Source organism: Puntigrus tetrazona, chromosome 24 (assembly GCF_018831695.1).
Source record: "Puntigrus tetrazona isolate hp1 chromosome 24, ASM1883169v1, whole genome shotgun sequence".
Classification (NCBI taxonomy): domain Eukaryota; kingdom Metazoa; phylum Chordata; class Actinopteri; order Cypriniformes; family Cyprinidae; genus Puntigrus; species Puntigrus tetrazona.
The window spans coordinates 11623706-11645298 of record NC_056722.1 but is presented as its reverse complement, the minus strand read 5'-3'; the positions used below and the strand labels follow the sequence as shown (position 1 = coordinate 11645298).

Below are 21593 nucleotides of genomic sequence, written 5' to 3'. Positions count from 1 at the left end.
ACATCACAGAAGGGCTTTGTGTTTCTGTTTAGGATTTGTGGGTTGGGATTACATTCTGTGGCATTGTTTTAAACCCTCCTATTGTGCTCAGGAACTGTAGGCCTAAGATTCGTGTAAAAACAGAAAACCCCTGTTGTAGCTTGTCAGAGACAATAAAGTATAAAATAGGTAGGAAGTGTAATAATTCACATTTATTGTTATTTCTGTTGTGTTAGGGGTCATATTTCACATGCATTTTCACATAGGTTGAATATTTTTATCTTGAGAATGAACTGAAATGCACACTTATTTTTAGTGCTGAAACATAACTAAGATCCAAAAAAGAAATAGCAAAGAAAAACAAAACAACATTAATAATGATCACATATGTAAAGATATAGTACATTTTTCTTAGATGATTCAGAAGACAGTTTGGTTTTATTAAAATTAAATACTAACTTTTAGTCTTGTTTATTTAAAATTTTTGTGTTTGAAAAGCTATGCATGAACATTCTTTCTTATCCTGTTTTTTAAATATCGCGGGGAAACAGTGGAGGTTAATGAGGGGGTCAAAAAAAAAACATCTGTTGAAAATTATATTCATGACAATAAATTTAAAATTTCAAGTTTTACCAGTTATGTTGAGCTGGTTAAAAAGTGAGTAAGACTGACCTTAACACAAGAGGAGATAAAGGAGCACCATCAGGAGCCTTGGCATGCTGTCCTCCTCAAAGAAAAAAATAAGAGATCTCGGCCAAGATCTGTGACAGACAGTGATTTGACTGATGGGTGAACGAGAAGCATGCAACACTTTGAAAGCTGCGGTGGCTTTCCATGATGTCACCCACACCTGGACCTTATAGAGTTAATGAGGCCGGTTTGATTGATAGCTGACATTTCATTATGGAGGAGTCATACAGTGATTGTGTAAATCCAAACAGACACGCCGCACGGAGGACGAGCAGGAGGATGCTGGGAAACAGACAGCCAAGTGAAGCAGAGGGAAACTTGCTGCAGGACTCAGGAAACTCTAAACCTTTGCTGTCATTTTGATTTAAATTTCCAGGATTTAGATGAAAAACAATGAGTAAATACATATATGCTACTATAAACTGCACTGCGACTCTTTCATCTGCTGTACAGTTGTTCCTGAGCTGACTGATGGCAAGATCACAGGCATTTTTTTTTTCTTCTCAATTCTCCATCAAGAAGATACTTATGATTGCATGAAAACAAACATGGGAAAATTGTGTATACAATACATCCATGCAGGATCTAAAAACCAGCCTGGATTCTGTGTCAGTGGCTTCTTCCTGTGAAGTCAGCATCTCTTTGATCTGTATGATGGGTCTTGTTTCAGTGAACACTCATGCAAGTTACAAATCCTAACTGTGGTTGGAGCAATAAAAGAACAAAGGCTCACTCAATAATTTGCTGATTGAGTGGGTCCAATGTGAATTAAAATGTATTCTCAGTAGTCTAAATCTCAATAAACTGGAAAAAAATACAGCTGAATGTATCCATGTGTTATCCGCAAATGCAAAGATGTTTCCTACGTTAATTTTAACAAGTATAATAATGTATACTTATTCATGTTAAGTAGGCCTATATATGCTTCACTGGGAAGATAATTCTGAATGCTTGAATTTGCAGATTTGACAAATAGGCCAACAGTAGTACTGAGCAGGATGGTAGTTTATAGCATTGGTCCAAGCAATGAAATAAAAAAATATATAATTTATGTCATTTATCTTACTTTAGGTAAGTAATTTAGGACATTAAAAGGAATGTAATTTTCTTTGTGGCTGATCACAAATTAAGGAGAGGGAGAGTGCTGGAATTTTTTTATTTTTTTGTAAATACTAAAGACATAATTAAAAAAGACAAAAACACTGAAACAATTTAACTGTCTATGTTAATGCACCACAGCTGGCTTTTTAAAATAAAACTTACTTTCACCGAGCTGAGTGGCTGCTACCATACCAGCCTATAGTAAACTAGGCTAACCTATAAAATATATTATTTTAATTACTTTTATTTCATTGAAAGCCTTATTGTGTCAATATGACTGCTAGTTCTTATAAATAACAGAAGAGAAAAGTATATAAAATGTAGCAAGTGAAGGAATAAGATTTATCATATAAACACGACTCTGCGGGGTACACGCGCACACGAGGTTCTCTTCTGTCCATCATGACGTAAGCGGGGCGAGGCTTGAGGATCTCCACCAATCAGCGAGCGCTTTATGTGTCCGCTTAGTTTCCGGTGTGATCAAGATGGCGTTAAAGGAGCTGAGCTCGTTGGAGAGGTTTCTAGGATTAAAAAAGCCAAATAAATACAGCACGCAAGGAGGGAGAAAGGTGAATCAAACACCGAGTGTAATATACCCGGAGTTATAAGGCAGTAATAAATTTAAAAGATGAATGTGTGGCATTATGTTTAAATTTTAGAGATCGTATGAATCAATGACTGGTATAAATCAATGGGGTTTTATTTCGTATTTGTATTATTTAAGATTTCAGATTTGTATGCAGGATTGTGTCACGAGTGTTTCATTAATTCATACATTTTGACGAATTTTTTTATTTAAAAGAAGCGATCAAGTGTTTTAGTTTATATCCTCACTGACAGATCTATATGTCCGATCAGGACCGAAGACACACAGCACCATGTGGGAAAATCACTTTTGTTGTTTCAGATAACATGTTAGAGTGCATTCAGAACATAAAATATACTGAGTAACTTACAGATGCCCATAAAAACAAAATACCACATGGCCATTTTAGTTAACTTATATTGTTGGACCTCATATACTTCGCCTCCCAAGAAGTAAATCTTACTTCAGATAAATTTAACATAAGTTATGAGTGCTTTCATGACCACAAGGTGTATTTAAGGCTCATATATATTTGTATTGTCGTGTGACTCCAAAGAGAAAAAGGCTGACAAGTGTGCTAGAAAAATAACTATTCTTGTTACCAGAATGACTATCCTGAACACTTACATTTGTACCATTAATAGTAGTACTAATAAACATATTGTAATACTTTATACACAAAGTATTACAAATAATATAATAAATATATATATATATATATATATATATATATATATATATATATATATATATATATATACACACATTCATTGTAATTTTTTAAATACATTTTTAAATGTAAAACATTGTGCATCAATATGAAGTTAATGAAAGTTCGTTTTGCAAATTCTGAAATGTTTAAGTAAAAATAATCTCTTAATTAGCCTGGAAACCTGTACTACCTTTAGTATTAGCCTAGTTTGTTGAATTTATATATTTTACAAAACTAGACAAAAATGTATTATTATTAATTTCTCTAATTAGTCTGAATTTCTTTTAAAAAATAAAAAGAACAACTTTTGCTTTGACTTAAAAAGTAATGCGATGAATATATCTACCCCTTCTGATTGTTTTCAGGTACATTTTTAACCTTTTTTCTTATTTATTTATCCACTTGTAGAACCCTGTTCTCCAAAACAACAATGGACCAGCATTGACTGGTCTGGTCACTATAGCGTCCCATCTAGTCCGTGAGGCTAAGAGACCTGAGCTGCTAGGAGACAGCGCTGAACGGAGAGCTGTGGTCCAGCAATGGCTCGAACACAGAGTAACACGAGTAGATCACTGTTCTAAAGAAGAACTGAAAGTTATTCTGAAGGTAAGATGTGAAAATGATTTTGAGTTAAACACTTAAAAACATTTAAAAAAATGTGAAAGAATCGTGAGATATACATATTAAGGTTAACTTGTAATCAGTATTGACAATTTTTTAAAATAGAATATTGCTGTATTTTTAGACCGTGCCTCCTTTTCTCAAAATTGCATGAGAAATTAAACAACGAATATGACTAAATATGACAATAGAAATCTGAAAGTCAGTTGTTTTATCAGATAACACTGTCCAACATCGACACAATCGAATAAATAGAATTCACGTCAGAGGACTCAGTGCCTCCATCATGCTATAATTGGATGTGATCGGTTATGATTGCATGTTAGTGGTTTGTGCGGTAATTCCCTGCCCTTGTTTTCGTCCAAGCTCTTGGTCTGAATGAAGAAAATTATGGCATTATTGACTAATTATAAAGTAAGTAAACGACTCTCCCGCTCAGATATCATTGCTTTGTGTCCTGTCAAAATTAAGCTTGAAATGGCTTGAAAACATAACGACACTGTCGGTATTTAGTGAGCATTCAGCTTGATGAAATGAAAGATGTATCTTTGAGGTCGATGAGCATAAATAAAATAAAAAATGGAGTGTCTATTGGCCGTGGCTTTTACAGTAACTTACACCCAGCAACATGTAATTACAAAGCATTACAAAAGACCATTGTCTAATGACACCGTCTAATGTATATACAGGGGTCGAATTAAAAAAAAAAAAAAAAAAAATTCAGGGGGATAGTGGGGTCAGGTGAGAAGACTAGTTGTAATAGATGACTTATTGAATCCTTCAGATCAATCAATTTGTTCCAAAAAGCTGATTAAATAGAAACAAAACAAGTGAGTCCATCTGAATTGAACTCGTCTCTATAATATCGAGTTCTGATTGGTCAATCACCATTATTTAGTTAAGTCAATATTAAGTCACAGCTGAGCCGCTGTGCATGTGGTCTTTCGCACAGCGCTGTTTCTTTTATAAATTAACTTGTGCTTTTGATCAAATCTTGTGAAAGAAATCCATTCATAAAGAGAGTCACTTGCTACATTACTAAATGAATCAGAAGTTTAAACTAATTGATTGAATGGATGATTCAGTGACTTACTGCCACCTGCTCAAGCATTTGGTTTAATTTTGAAGTACATGTCACGTAGTTGGACTCTTTTGTGTTTGTTATTCTTGTTCCATGTGCTCTGTGTGACCTACTTTCTGTCTTCTGTTAATTGTCTCATTGTATTCAGGTGTGTCTTGTTAATTTAGTAATTTCCTGTGTGTTTATAAGTTCCGGTTTGTTTCAGTTCTCGTCTTTAGACTCGTCTATTAATGCGTGTGGTTGTAGTCTGTCTGTTTGCTCTGTTGTAGAAGATTAAAGACTGTTGGAAGTTTTATTCCTGTTGAGCACTCCTGCCTGAACCACACCGTGACAGTATAGTTTGAGTCTTTTAAATAATTTTAAATGTTTACATACAAATTCTTCCATAACGTTGTTATTGTCAAAAATTTGGTAAATTTTGTAAATCTTTAATGCCACGTTTGGCCTCTTCTGTGCCTTGCAAAGATGCACTGTTGATGCTGATTTAATTTTACTGATGACTTATTCTTTCTGATTGTATCTTATTATCTTAATTTAATTATCTTAATCTTAATTGAATTTATTGCCTAATTAAAATGGCATGCATTTAATATGTATTTATTTATTATTTATATATTTTTTTTTAAAAATTAAGTAGAAGCACTAGTGTTAAGTATAAGTATTAAGTATAATTTACAAATGCATTAATGTACCTTTAAAACATGTTTTTAGCTAAACAGGCCAGTGAGAGACACTAATCATTCTCATTAAATTATTCATTAATTTCACTAATCAGTCTTTATTTATTTATTAAACAAGTTATTAATGACGCTTACATTGTAACATGCATGTAACATATATATATATATATATATATATATATATATATATATATATATATATATATATATATATATATGTTTGTTTGTGTGCGTGTGTGTGTACTGCATATATTTATTATGTATATATGAATTATGGCTGGTAATCTAATTAATCAAATTATGTAGCAATTAATTAGCTGTCAGTGTTAGTACATTATCCTGCTGAAGGTAGATATCATAAGATGGGTGCACTGTGGTCATAAAACTATTGACATGACTATACAGTTAACAACAACAGTTTCCTCCTGCAGCTGTAACCTCGGTTTAAAACGAGTGGGCATTGTGGTCATTGTCACCTTTTTATTTGCTTGAACCAGTCTGGCCATTCTCCTCTGGCTTCAACAATACTGCTGCTGGATATTTTCTCTTTTTGGAACATTCTCGGTGAACCCCAGAGATGGCTGTGTGTTTGAAAATTCCAGTCGATCAGCAGTTTCTGAAACACTTCACACCTATCGAGGAATTGTGATTTCGGATATAAATATTACCAAACATCAGAATTACACACTTTGACAATATGGTGGTGATAACAGTAAAAAAAAAACAGCTAACCGACCACATGATTAACCGCTCATGATTGACGCACGTGTTTGACTTGCTTATATTACGAGGCGCCATTCACACATAATGCGGTTTTGTGTTGATAAAGATGCAAAGCAGGCAGAGGAATAGAAAATTATTATGGTTTTATAACATCAGAAGTCAGAAAGAGCTTTAATACCAAGAATGTTTACACAAATAAGAAATTTGACTTGGTGACAGGAGCTTCCAGTGCAGAGGAAAGTGCAAAATATGCATAAAACATAGAAATTACACAGTAGAAATTGAGTATAACCCTAATTAAAGAAAAATTTAAAATTAAGTATTGCATTGAGTAAAAATAGAGAGAATTGAAACTGTTTAAGATTGTACAGATATATTAACAAATGAGCAGTTTTCAAATTTACAGTTTTTGATTTTTTGATTTCAAAGAACTTTATATAAAAATGTAGTCATTTTCAATTTGAACTACATTGAATATTAAGAATTCATTGTAGCCTATTGTTTCTAAACATAAAACTTGGATGTAGTTGTAGTTCAGGCATCATTTCTGCAAAGACAATTAACAAGTGATTTGTTTAACATTTATATGATGTTGAAAGCATGTGTGTTACACTTGGAATATAATTTTCTTTAACTAGAGGAGTAATAAAAAAAAAAAGTTGTAGTCAAATTTTTAAGTTGACTAGTTAAAATCTTAAAAAAAAGAATTGGTCAAATTTTCTGAAAAAACTAGATAATGTTTTTTTGCTAAATTGCCCAGCCTTAGCTCTGCACTATGAAACACATTCATTTCGATGGCTTACTCTGTGCCAACACAAAACTTCACATTAGAACAGTCAATAGCAAATACTGACTGTCCAGGCTACTACCTGACATGGCTGCATCAACACTGGCTGCTGTGGTTACTGAAACCATGCCTTCTTTCTTTGCGTGACCATTTGGACAGCATTACGTTATTCTACTAAGTGTCCAGAATCCTATATATATATATATATATATATATATATATATATATATATATATATATATATATATATATATATATATATATATAGCCATTATTATAAATTTGAAGACTCACATCTTCAATCAGATTAATAACATTGACATAAAATTCTCTCGTTGAAGCAGTTGAGTTTCTGAAAAGAATGCCAAACTTAGCATCTATGTAGTCACAGGGGTTTCTTAATAATGGCATTGGAGCTTTGGATCTGAATCATCACACCGCAGTCTGTCAGATAGGCTTTAATTGACTTGCTGAGGGTAACAGGGGTCACATGCTGTCCTGAGATCAGTTCAGAAGGGATTAAAGGTAGAAAACGTCTGCCTGTGGACAGTGAGAGGCAGTCTCGTTAGCACAGGCACTCAGCAGGACAGACGCCTCTCGGCAGTAACTGTCAGTGTGTGGCGTAGGGCTGTCCGAGTATGGGTCATGAGCAGAGTGCTGCTGATCGTTGGTTAATAGTGGCAGTTTAAACAGTAATGAAGGACTGACGCAATGCCCACGGCAAGCATTGTCTGACCAACTCACTGCACTCTGTAATGAGGGATCACAACATTTAAAGCAGGAGATACAGGAGTAATTCAGCTGACAGGAATAGACACCTTCTGTTAAGGCCGCATTATACTTCAACGAAATCGAAGAATGAACTGAAATGGCGTCATTTTGAACTAAATCAGGCCAGTTTGAGTCGGCTCACCAAAGCAAACTTTTTGGGGAGTTCGTTATAGCTCCTAAACACCTTTGAGCTACCATTGGTCCGAGGCGGTTACGCAGTCGGTGGATGCATTCTGAAACTCCACCTTCTTTGACGCTGGATTTTTTCTTCCCAGTTCGTTAATCTTTCAGCTGAGTTCAGGCAAGGGAGCAACATCTCCAAGTCATTAATATATAGCTGAGCTGCCAAAGATATATCTGCACCGATCACTCCAGGGGAGACTTTAAAATGTCAGCAAAAGCAGTTCATTTCTACAAAGAAATTAAAAAGATTTATGCAAAAAGCCACGAAAAGAATGAAAGGAAAGGTAGCAAGCAAATAAATATTACACCATACTACTGCTGTCATTGTTGCTGTTCTTTCAGAGCGAATAAAACATTTTTACATGATAAAAAAAGTGCGATATCAATGATATAGCGGATGTCATGGCGTATTGGATGCACTGAATGTTCAGCCGAAAATAGCAAAAACACATATTAAAACTGTCCAGGAAAAAGATGCTAAAATTATTACAAGCACCGACAACGACAGACCATTTAGTACGGCATCGCATGTCTTCTATGAGAAGAGGAAGGGGTGGTTGTTGCTGGTTAATAGCCTACTGTATGATGGTTAAAATCGTGAAATGGCCTTAAACAATTGAATATACTGCAGAATGTTACAGTCAGGTCCATAAATATTGGGACATTGACACAAATCTAACATTTTTGGCTCTAAACACCACCACAATGGATTTGAAATGAAGCAAACAATGTGTGCTTTAACTGCAGACTGTAAGCTTTAATTTGAGGGTATTTACATCCAAATCAGACAGAACGGTGTAGGAATTACAACAGTTTGCGAATGTGCCTCCCACTTGTTAAGGAACCAAAAGTAATGGGACAGAATAATTTTAAGTCAAATTTTCACATTTTAATACTTCGTTGTAAATCCATTGCAGTCAATTACAGCCTGAAGTCTGGAACGCATAGACATCTCCAGACACTGGGTTTCATCCCTGGTAATGCTCTGCCAGGCCTCTACTGCAAGTGTCTTCAGTTCCTGCATTTTCAGTTTTGCCCCAAGAACAAGCAGTTTTGTCTTCAGCAAGTGAAATGCATGCTCAATCGGATTCATGTCAGGTGATTGACTTGGCCATTGCATAACAGTCTACTTCTTTCCCTTCAAAAACTCTTTAGTTGTTTTTGCAGTATGCTTTGGGTCATTGTCCATCTGCACTGTGAAGCACCGTCCAATGAGTTCTGAAGCATTTGGCTGCATATGAACAGATAATATTGCCCAAAACACTTCAGAATTCATCCTGCTGCTTTTGTCAGCAGTCACATCATCAATAAATACAAGAGAACAAGTTCCATTGACAGCCATACATGCTCACGCCATGACACTACCACCGCCATGCTTCACTGATGAGGTGGTATGCTTAGGATTATGAGCAGTTCCTTTCCTTCTCCATACTCTTCTCTTCCCATCACTTTGGTACAAGCTGTCCACAGGATGTTGTTCCAGACCTGTGAAGACTTTTTATATGTCGTTTGGCAAACTCTAATCTGGCCTTCCTGTTTTTGAGGCTCACCAGTGGTTTACGTCTTGTGGTGAACCCTCTGTATCTTGATTGTTGACTTTGACACACATACACCTACCTCCTGGAGAGTGTGCTTGATCTGGCCAACTGTTGTGAAAGGTGTTTTCTTCACCAGGGAAAGAATTCTTTGGTCATCCACCACAGTTGTTTTCCATGGTCTTCCAGGTCTTTCAGTGTTGCTGAGCTCACCAGTGCATTCCTTTTTTTAAATGTTCCAAAACAGTTGTTTTGGCCATGACTAATGTTTTTGCTATCTATCTGATGGGTTTGTTTTGTTTTTTCAGCCTAATGATGGCTAGCTTTACTGATAGTTACAGCTCTTTGGATCTCATCTTGAATTGACAGCAACAGATTCCAAATGCAAATAGCACACTAGAAATGAACTCTGGACCTTTTATCTGCTCATTGTAATTGGGATAATGAGGGAATAACACAAACTTGGCCATGGAACATCTGAGAAGCCAGTTGTCCCATTACTTTTGGTTCCTTAAAAAGTGGGAGGCACATATGCAAACTAATGTAATTCCTACACCGTTCATCTGATTTGGATGTAAATAGCCACAAATTTAAGCTGACAGTCTGCAGTTAAAGCACGTCATTCATTCATTTCATTTCATTTCAAATCCCTTGTGGTGGTGTATAGAGCCAAACATGTTAGAATTGTCTTGTCCCAATATTTATGGACCTGACAGTAAGTTTTCTAATGAACTGCCTTTGTTCAGAAAGCACTACACAAAAGCTTGCGGTGATAGGGATCAAAATCCACACCACAAGAGAAATCTGTGCTCGTCATTTGCTAAGTAACATTTTTATGATTTTTTTTTACAAGGCATGTGACAACGTGATATGTGCATCTTTTGAAATTAGAAATGAGAAAAATGTATCATTTATAATATAGAATATTGTATATGTCAAGAAAAAGAAGCACTGAGGACTTATGGTGGGTTTCCGTTAAAATAAAGCTCCATAAAGATATGAAACGGATCTGGGATGCTATTCTACATTTGTTTTCACTACGTCACCATTCTCACCCTCTGCTCTGGTCACGTGATCCAAGCTGAAATCCTATTGGACTTTGTAATACTGAAAAGATTAGTCAAACTATATGGAAAAAAACATTTGCATTTTCGCTGTAGGAAGCTATTGTTTTAGGGTTTGGTACCAAAAACCCGGTTACCAGTATGGCATAGGTACCTAAGTAGCCAATATGTATCAAATTTGAGCGCGGATTTTGGTTCCTCATTTTGGTGCATGCCTGAATGACAAACTCAACATCTTTGTAGTATCGCGAGTTCACATTCTAAAAACACAGCTTGGCACATAAAAGCATACAAAGAGCATGTGCATGCAGCAATTACATTTGCTCTGACCGTAGCAGATAGCCTTCCGTTAACTAAGCTAAGAAAAAAAAAAGAGCTAAACATGCTTAATTAAATTAAAATGCCTAAAGCTAAACTTTAAAGCTAAAAAAGTGTCACCATTTACACTCATGTTGTTCAAAACCCATAAAACCTTTGTTCATTTTTGAAACAAATAAAAAGCCTAAAACCTGAAACTTGAGAGATCTTTTAATGAGTCATATGAATCGAGTGGTTAAACCCAAGTTTTCTGAAGAGACATGATCTACTTAAGTGATAAACAGATTTCAACTGTACTTGCTTTTCATTAAAAATATTTTCATCTATGTTTTGAAGATGAAGGCAATTTATGGGTTTATAATGACTTTTATCCTAATTATTGAGTAAACTGTGCCTTTCCAACAAAATATAGAAAAAATATATCGCTTATTCATGGTGGTATATAGTAGGTATTATAAAATCAGATCACCTGGCACAGTGCAGAACTTTGCACTATGTTGAGCTTTATTTCAGACAGAATATATAACCCCTCTGGCCAACATCTTATAATTCTACATGGTCCAGCATAACACAGATGTGTCTGTAGGCTGTCCAGCCATTTTTCCTTGAACAAAAGCAAGAGTGAATTTCATGTAAAACTTTCGAAAGCCTAAATACTATAGCAGGGGAGGTGTGTGTGTGTGTATGTGTGTCTGTACAGGTCTCAGGGGACAGGAGCATCTTCAGCACTTGTGCACAATACAGCACATTGTCTTGAGGGCTAATGGAGGCAGTGAACAGTGTTCAGATGAGGCACTCTTTACACACACTCAGACAAGCACACACACACTTATACTATGCCTACACTCCATCAATCAGTTAACCTTACTACTACAATATATTACACTTCATTTGGTCACACTTTATTTTGCAATGCAGCAATTATGAATAAGCAATTGTTACTATTATTTTAGTCACTGAAGTATTTGAATACCTGCAAGCTTTAGGTCTTCCATTCCAGCAGGGATTTTACCACAAAAATGTGTGTTCTTAAGCATAACGTAAAATGGACCTTGCACTAGGCCTTATTGTTTTTTAGTGGCAGTAGTAATGAAAAAATACATAAAAAAAAAAAAATTTAGAGGTCTGTGAAATTTATGTTTTAAAGAAATTATTACTTTATCCATTAGGGATAGATTAAATTGATCATAAGTGGTCATAAAGACACATATAATTACAAAAGACCTTTATTTCACTTGAATAAAATAATTATGAATGTTTTCAACATTGATAATATAGTTTTTCCAGTGAGTTCTGAAAGATCATGTGACACATAGAGTAATGGCTGTTGAAAATTTAGCTTGGTCTTTACAGAACTAAATTACATTTTAAAATATGTTAAGATTGAAAAAAACAGTTTTAAATTGTAATATTACACAATGTTGATGTTTTTACTTTGTATTTGATCAAATAAATCTAGACTTGCTTATCACAACAACCTTCTTTCTAAACATTAATGGCTTTGGAATACCATTTATAATTTATGTGTGAAATGAACGATTAGACAATAACGCTTAATGATGTCAAAACAAAATGTCACAATTTGTGACATATTGAGACTTTGTCAAGCCCACTCTGTGTGGCTTTTTGACATTCAGAGTACCCCTTTGGCATAATTTTTCGATGTGCAGGAGCCTTCGTTGTTTTTGGTTGTTTGTCTTTATTTAATAGTTTGTTCACATTTGTAAAAAAATATATATAAATAATTTTATAGAAATTTAAATTTTCATTAAAGCACCTAACCACACCCCTAACCTAAACCTACCCAGGCTGAATAATAATAAATAAAACCACATAACAGCTAAATATAAATGCACAGGTATTTATTGCAAAAACTGACCATAAACAAATGGTATAAAAGCACTACAAACAAGTCATGTTACCTTCCAAGTCTTCTGAAGCCATACAATGTCCTTATGTGAAGAAATAAAAATGATCCCGCTCAAATCTGACACAGCCGGTCATGAGACAAGAGCCAATAGCATTTCACAACTGATGTTCTTTTGGTGGCATTTTTTAAAATTCTGCATTACACAGGATGAGCTTTATTGCAGACAGAGACAGCAATCGTGTCTGTTCCTCTCACAAATCAAGTCATTTTTCCTCAGAGAACTTAATACAACTACTGTCATAATTTTTTTTTTAAAGTATCTACCTGCTGTATCTTGTGTGTTGACAGTTGAAAGTTTAGGACCCTTTGTGTAAAAAAATTATGCTAAAGGGGTGCTCACAAATAGGGTCCTGGCAGTTGGGAGTGAAAATGTGTTACTCAAAAATGAAAGTTCACATCTCAGGTTCTGGGTTAATTACAGATCAGACATGAATGCAATAATAACTTACAGTACAGGGAGTTTAAGACTGAATTACTTAGTCGTCACATTACTTAGTCATACTTTGTGTGTTTTTTGCATACGGTGAGCAAAGCAAACAACTGAAAGATGTCAAATAGCAGTAAAAGAAACACTGGCTTGCAGTTTAAATATGCAATGAACAATCTTCTCATTGTGGTGATTTCGACAAACCATGTACTGATGCAAGTAAACCAGTGGTGATTAGACTTTAAATTGGAGCAAAGTCTACTTAAAGTGCTCATTCTATTCTTCTGTAAATGGAAGTGTTCTAACAGTAACAGTGCTTTTATAAATTGGTGTTCCTGCTAAACTATTTATAAAACAATTTCCTTTTCAGTATATCATATAATGTGCTTTGTTTGAAGCCAGCTTTCTGTCTGTTCCTGTTAAATGCATCTGTAGTTTTATTTCTTTATTCTTACGCACGGCCTTTAGAAGTGCCATTATCCCCAAAAAAATCCTATTTTTGGCAGCACAGTAATGTTCTTTATACTTCCCTTACAGGATCTTAACCAGTACCTGGAGGACAAAGTTTACCTGGCTGGGAACGTCTTTACCCTGGCAGACATCCTCATGTATTACGGCATTCACCACATTGTTGTAAGTCCCTCAGCGGTGAACTTCAATCGTTTGAGAGAAGTGATGCAGAGCGCCCAATTAAAGCAGTAAGATGCTTAAAGCACAGGAGAAACCTGACACGGCAGAAAATATGAGACATGTAGTGATGTCATTTCCCAGGACAGCAGCCAAGGAAGTTTAAGGAGCCTGAAGGAGCCCATTGAGAAAGGAAGAAAAGGATTAAATGAGAATTAGAGAGAAAGAGAATAGAAGATCACATCTCTCCATGTCAGTGTTTGTAATTGGCTGACTACATGACTGACAGAGAGTTGTCATTACCCAGAAGGCATTAGTATGTCACTCAGTTTGAATCTCCTGAAGATAAGGTCAGTTAGACGTACAGATATTAAAAAAAAAAAAAAAAAAAAAAAAAAAAAAAAAGAAAAAAAGTATTTACCCCATTTTTATATGTAATTCATATATATATATATATATATATATATATATATATATATATATATATATATATATATATATATATATATATATATATATATATATGTGTGTGTGTGTGTGTGTGTGTGTGTCTGTGTGTCTGTGTGTCTGTGTAATTGTACTACCACTATCAAACCCACAATAGCATTTTTATATTCACCATTCTTACTTAAATATGTGTACTATATTTTTCATTTCTTGCTGTATGTTGCACAGTGTTTGGCTTTTGACAAACATGTTTTTTAGTCTGATGGCCAGAAAGTACTTCACCCCAAAATGAGTGAGCCTTTGGAGAGGATTGTGACTGGCCCATTGACTGCCACGTAAATACACACTCAGAAAAGTTTTAAAGTCAGAATACTCCATCCTCCATCAAGTGGTTTAATCTGAATGTTATGAAGTGACGAGAAAACATAGTTTTTACTTGCCCACAGCTACAATAAATAGCTGAATGTGTTCAAAAATCTAAATCTACTATCTGTCAGTTAAATCCCATTCTCACATATCTTTTTACGTTTCTTTACCTTCCTTGTTAGCACTGATGACTCAAATTATACATTCTTCTCTTATTACAGGTTCTATTCCTTCACCCTTTAAAGTAGCAGTCCTATACTCAAGAAACTCAAGAAATTTCTAATTTACCTTTTCTTAACTGCAGATTTCGATACTATCTCACGTAGTATTTTATGAAGAGGTTGATTTCTATTGAAATTACTGGTATCCCCTTGATTGGTTTAAGTCATATTTATCTGGTTGGACTCAGTTAGTTCAAATTAAAAAAAACTCTAAATATTTCAGATAACCAGTGTTGTGCCTCCAGGCTCAGTCTTGGGCCCTCTTCTTTTCATTGTTAATTTGCCTCTAGGACAAATCTTTCATTAATTTAATATCAATTTTCACTGTTAAGCAAATTGCATCCAGCTCTATATGTCTACGAAGTCTAATTCAGTACTACCGTTTTCCTCTCTTTTGCTTTTTTTCTTTAAAATTAAATCATGGTTTACTAGCAATTTTCTAAAAGTTAATAGAACGAAGACTGAAATCTTACTAGTAGGTACTAAATCAAAACTGCATAACTGAGGAGGTTTTACACTTACTGTCGATGATTCTGTTATCTCTCCTTCATTTCAAGTTAAGAGTATGGGTGTTATTCTTGAAAGCAGTCTTTTGAAGCACATATAAATATTACATGTTCAGTAGGCTTGCTGCGATAGACGTTGGCAGTGATATCTGTGTTAAGCCGCAACACCGGTTACATCACTTACCCATCATGACACTGTCTCCCATCGTGGTTTAGAATAAATTTTTTTATTAAAATATTTGATTTAGTAAGTTAACATATAACATTTAGTTTATAAGAGAACCGACGCTCAATTAAAAACTAAAATCAGCTACGCATTGCAGCATGCCGAGCGACAGACAGTTAGCAGATTAGCAGCAGAAGTCAGATTTACCACATGAGGAGAGTAAATGAAAGAGAATGGTGGAGGTTTTGGTTTCAAAATGCAATGTAAAAGCGCCTGTTAAGCAGTATTTTAAATTCACACTAAATGCAAACAGGGAACCTGAAAACATTAATGAAGCAATCTGCAAACTTTGCCTGACGAAGGTGGCAGCATCCAGTGGCAACACAACTAATTTGTATATAAACCTTTAAGTGAACCACAAGTATGAGGCTGCCAAATTAGGCCTTGCAATAAAAAATCAACTGTAGATGCTAGATGCACAGGTATAACCATCAATTAGTGATGCATTTGCTCAGTGCACCAAATATAAGAGGGATAATGTGAGGTGAAACAATTGCACTGATGCAGTGACCAAATATATCTGCAAAGAAATGGTGTCTTTCTAAACAGTTCAAAAACAGACTCCCAGAGGCCTAATAATTGCACTCAATAGCCAGTATGAATTGCGTTATATACCTCCAAAACAGCTATACTCCATGCCTACAACTGTGTCTGGGGTGACCTGCAAAAGGTTATTTCAATAGCCGAGCATTTTTCACTCACAATGCACATGTGGTTAAGCACAAAAATGACACTTTACATGTCACAGACTTTCCATTTCATTTACACGGAATGGAAACTGATGTCAAAATGCCTCCAAACAAGTTTTTTTTGCAGGAGGCTCTGCATGAATGTGGATTAGAAAAAAGTAAGCTATAATTAAATAAAATTTAACCAGGGTTGTAATGTCATATATTAAGCAGTTTTCTCAATTATTATTGATGATAATAATAATAATAGTAATGGTGATAATAATAATGGATTTATTTTCTCTCAATTGCATCAATTGACTTATTGTGGATGATGTGAGCATTACGTGGCAAAACGAGGACGTATTGCAATCGTTGAACAAAGTGCTGAAGCCAGCAAGTTCACCAACATTTTGTCTGGCAAGAATTATGTAACTGCTGCTTTGTTTATTAAAGAGGACACATTGGCCCCATCAGATGAAAATGGACAACTAACAGCCAACCTGAAAGCTGGCATAATTTCAATCTTAGATGAAAAAAATTGGGGATCTGCCAGAAGCAAGCCAGCAGCTTATGCGCAAGGCAACATTCCTGGATCTGCGTTCTTGGGGTGACTATGACCCGATTGTTGAGAAGACCAAGAAGATGATAGAGGAAGAAGCGGTCATCCTCAATAGGAGAGTGCAGTCAGCGCAGCCTTTGGGAAAGGGAGAAGAAAATGACAAGAAAGCCACCGTCGAACCAAAGAAAAAAATGTTTAGCAAGTTTATTAAAAAGAAAGACAGGCACTGCTACAGAAAATCTGACCAATTTCAGAAAAAGTATGGACAAAATTGGCCATCTATGCTCAGGAGTTCCCTCATCTACACAGAGCAGGATCTTATTGTTTGGTGGAAAGATAATGAAAATTGGTTCCCCCTCTTTGCAAAGGTAGCAAAACATATCTTGCATGTGTGCGACAAGCTGCACATCTGAGAGGGTGTTTAGTATGATGGGGAACATAGTCACCTCCACAAGATGCCATCTTAAGCCAGAAATGGTTTGGGTTTCGTGGCAAAGAACATGTAAGCTGCAAGCAAGCCAATTTCTTATTTATTTATTTTTATTTTGAAAAAACTGCAGAATTTTTTCTTGTATTGTTGTTTATTCAAGAATTTATGTTGAATTGGCAATTGCCGCTAATCAATAGTGAAAGTAAAATTGTGCACTTATAGACTGTTCAAAAGCAAAGAGAAGCAAGGAAAATAGTTTAAACTGAAATGACACCGCCCCACGGTGATACCGGTATTGCCAGTTATGTCACACGTCAATTAACCTGTGGAAAAACTTCTTCATCGTCACAACCCTAATGCTGTCTTTGTGCATGCATTAGTTACATCTAGAATTGATTATTGACTGTACTTAGTGGTGTTTCACTGAAACTTCAGATGGTTCAAATTTCAGCAGCTCGGATCATTACACGAACACTATGAAATGAGTGTATTACTCCAGTTTTAGGGCACAGTTAATTGGTTTCCAATTAGATATCAAATTCAATATAAGGTTTTACTTTTTATTTATAAGATTCTTTGTAATCTAGTACCTTCATATCTAAGGGAACTTCTTCGTGTGTATTCACCTACCTGATATGTCATAAGTCTTAAAACTCATTTTTTGATTATACTAAAATATATTCTTGTATTCTTGTCACTTCATAACATTCAGATTGAACCACTGATGGAGTATTCTAACAACGTTTTTCATAGATTTCTGGACCTTGGCAGTCTAGTTTACTTGGCACTCAATGGGACAGTCACAAGGTTCCCGGTTTTGAAGGCAAACAAAAGTATCCCTTTTCAATTCCATCCATACATCCATCTTCCACTTATCCGAGGCCAGGTCGCGGGCTCAGCAGTCTAAGCAGAGACACCCAGACTTCCCTCTCCCCAGCCACTTCCTCCAGCTCTAGCGGGAGAACATTGAGAGACATAGTCCCTCCAGCTTGTCCTAGGTCTTCCCCAAGACCACCTGCCCAGGGATTTTGGGAGGTAACCTTGGAGGTCTACTCCGAGCTCATCCCGCGTGACTGAGCTCCTCAACCTATCTCCAAGAGAGCACCCAGCCACCCTGCGGAAGAAACTAATTTTGGCCACCTACATCCGGGGTCTCATCTTTTCGGTCATGACCTAAAGCTCATGACCATAGATGAGAGTAGAAATGTAGATTGACCAGTGAATCGAGAGCTTCACGTTGCAGCTCAGCTACTTCATTGTGGTACATTGACCAAAATACTGCAGAGACTGCACCAATCTGTCTGTCGATCTTCCATTCCATCCTCCCCTCACTCGTGAACAAGACCCCAAGATCCTTAAACTCACTGACCTGAGGCAGGAAGTCTCCACCAACCTGAACAGGGCCACCCTTTTTGACTGAGAATCATTGCCTCAGACTTGGAGGTGCTGATTCTCATCCCAGCCTTCACACTCAACTGCAAACTGCTTCAGTGTCCGCTGAAGGTCCTGGCTTGATGGAGCCAAAAGGACAACATCATCTGCAAAAAGCAGAGATGAGATCTCATGGTCCCTAAACTGGACCCCCTCCGGCCCCTGGCTTGGCCTAGAAATCCTGTCCATAAAGATAATGAACAGGACCAAAGTCCAACATGCACTGAGAACAAGTCTGACTTACTACCAGCAATGCAAACCAAGCTCCTGCTCTGCACTTACAGGTACTGGACGGCCTCTAGCAAAGGCCCCCAGACCCGATAGATTTTACCAGGGAGGCTGAGGAGTATGATTACCCTGTAGTTGGAACACACCCTCCTGTCCTCCTTCTTAAAAAGAGGGACCACCACCCCAGTTTGCCAAACATTAGACCTAGGGTTTCCTGATGCCACGTTTTTTTTTGTTTGTTTTTTTTTTACAAACTAAAAAATCTGCAAGCTTACAATACTCAGAATTGTGTTTTAAATTAACCTTAACACTTCTAATTGACCATTGTCTTAAAAAAAAAAAAAAAAACAATGGATACGTCTGTGATTGGCTAATTTACTCAAAGCTACATTTAGGTAAGTTCAGGTAAGATTTTGTAGGCCTAAATTAGCTTAATGTGATCCTTAAATCCTGATTTGATTCATCAAAAATCATCATTCATTAATGATTTCCTTCACTTCTTTCATCACTCTCTGTGTAAATATGTTAGATTATTATAGTTAAGTATTGTCTTAATTTAGATAAATGCTGTAGAAATAAATTCAGCAATTAATAAAGCCTACATACAAGATAGTTTACTGAATGCCTCTGTGGTGTTGCACACATTTCTTTTTCCATTTAATCTTTACAATGTCGTTTGTTCTTACTTTTGTCTTAGGTGGAATTGGCTGTACAGGAGAAAGAGCGATATGTGAATATCACCAGGTGGTTTGATCATATCCAGCACTATCCAGGAGTACGACACCATTTACCTCCTGTGGTGGTTTTGAGGAACAGGGTTTACCCAAGTGGTCACCACTGAAAGCCTTGATAATTACTTGCGGTTGTTAAATAATCCTGAATTTATTGTCACAGTATGTGGTGTTTTACACCACAACCCTAATGTTAATGCAGACAGTCAGAAGATGTAATGCAGGTCTTGTCTGTTATTTTGTTTGTTTTTGTTTTGTTTGAGCAACTTCATGTCCATTAGTAATGTTATTTTTTGGTAGTTTGTGGAAGGCTTATTCAAATGATGTGGATTAGAGGAACTTAAAATCAACAATGAGAATAGTGGCTGTGGTTAGATAAAGCTTTTGCAAATAGAAAAGCAGTTAATTGAAATAATAACCCAAAAATGAAACTTGCAAATAAGGTGGTCATTAATTAAAATATCATGGATATCCCTCATTTTACTCCACAAACATCTTTCCTCTTTTGGCTTTTTCTGACGTTCTCCTCTTTCTCCTAGTCTCGGCACTGGTGTGGGCAGTACTCTGAGGTTTGACAGTATGTCATGTTCTTGCTCTGGGGCAGTGGGCAGACTACCAGCTGTAGCTGCACAGACAGCACTGGTGTGTTCTGATTTTCATGTGCTTTTCAATCCATCCACAATCAATGTGTCATTTTCCCTAAAATCCCCTTCTTTGATAGCTGTGAATTTCTTTAGACGCTTAAAGTATTCAACCGCATTAATCCACCTCTGTTATATAAATTACTGGCAAAGGTTTTTTAGTATTTAAAATATGGTGGAATCAGGCATTGTTTAAGATCTTTGTTTGTGTTTTCACAGCAAAAATTGAAGCATTTTTATAAAGGGTTGAAGACAAAAAAAACTTTTCAAGTTCCATGAGAACATCACAGCTTTATTGATCATAAAAAGGTTGACTTAAAACATCCTTCTGGGAAACATGTGGCCAATCTGGTTTGGAGCTGCTCTGTCTGTAGCCTTTATGGTGGAAAATCCTCTTCTTATGAAACGGAGATGTGTTTTTGCACGTTTACTTATCTGCTGTGCATATGCTGACAAAAAGATCCCTCTGTTCTTTTTATTATACTTCCTTTCTTGTAAGCCTTCTTTATGAAATGTCTGCTGTTCTCAAGCTCAAGTTTGTGTTCTTTAATGTCAACAGAATGTTGTCCTGTGCCAATAAATGAAAAAGGGAAAACAGAACTATCAGTGTCCTTTTTTTATGAGTCCTCCTTCTGGATGTATGACACATCCCATTTTTTGTAGAATTCAAAGAATTTCCATCTGACATTCAGTGTGTTCATAGAGGAACCGCAGTGGAACAAAGCAATGTGTGTTTGTGGGATAGCAAACTGAAGAAGCGACAGAAATCTTGCAGTCATCAGAACAGGCCTTGTGACCAGATAATAGAGATATCCACAGTGGAGTCTCTGTCTGCCTGTTTATTTCTGTCTCTAGATTTAATTGGGCGGCTAATCTAAAAGAGGCTTCCCTCATCAAAATGAAATTTATCGCCTCTTTCATATCCACAAAAGATGACCAAACCACATGTAGCAGATGTTCCTGAATGAATGTCTTTAAGGAGATTTTAACGAAAGTTTTCCACATTTTTTAAACATCAGTTCAGGTGTCATGGGGTCACTATTGCTTTAGATTGAAGTTGAGGAAAGTGAAAGATGTTTTAAGTCACTAAAGATCCACAGCAGGAGGTATAGGACAGTCCAATTATTTTTTGGCTTTTGTTATCTATGCCGAGTTAGGGGCAATTCAGTCTTCATGGGTGGACTTCTTTTATTTCAGTGGCGCTGTTGCTCATTCATTGAATTCTGGCAATTAATTTGCCTTGCAGTTCTCAAGAAGTCGAAGTTCAAGAGGTTTGGGGCATTGGATCTTACATGGCAGCATGCCACAAGGTCAGCAAACC

General features: G+C 36.1%; 1 protein-coding gene across 1 annotated transcript; it reads left to right on the top strand.

Annotated features, from left to right (window-relative positions):
• Window positions 1-2213: 2213 nt before the first annotated feature.
• eef1e1 (eukaryotic translation elongation factor 1 epsilon 1) lies at window positions 2214-20872 on the top strand. The gene is made up of 4 exons (XM_043226951.1): window positions 2214-2339; window positions 3477-3674; window positions 13726-13821; window positions 19598-20872. The coding sequence occupies exons 1-4, from the start codon at window positions 2256-2258 to the stop codon at window positions 19739-19741; spliced, it is 522 nt and encodes a 173-aa protein (XP_043082886.1). The 5' UTR covers window positions 2214-2255; the 3' UTR covers window positions 19742-20872.
• The last annotated feature ends 721 nt before the right edge of the window (window positions 20873-21593 follow it).

Coding starts and splice junctions, on each gene's coding strand:
- eef1e1 (XM_043226951.1), top strand. CDS start 2,256: ATGGCGTTAAAGGAGCTGAGCTCGTTGGAGAGGTTTCTAGGATTAAAA. Junction 2,340..3,476: donor GCACGCAAGGAGGGAGAAAG/GTGAATCAAACA, acceptor ATCCACTTGTAG/AACCCTGTTCTCCAAAACAA. Junction 3,675..13,725: donor AACTGAAAGTTATTCTGAAG/GTAAGATGTGAA, acceptor CTTCCCTTACAG/GATCTTAACCAGTACCTGGA.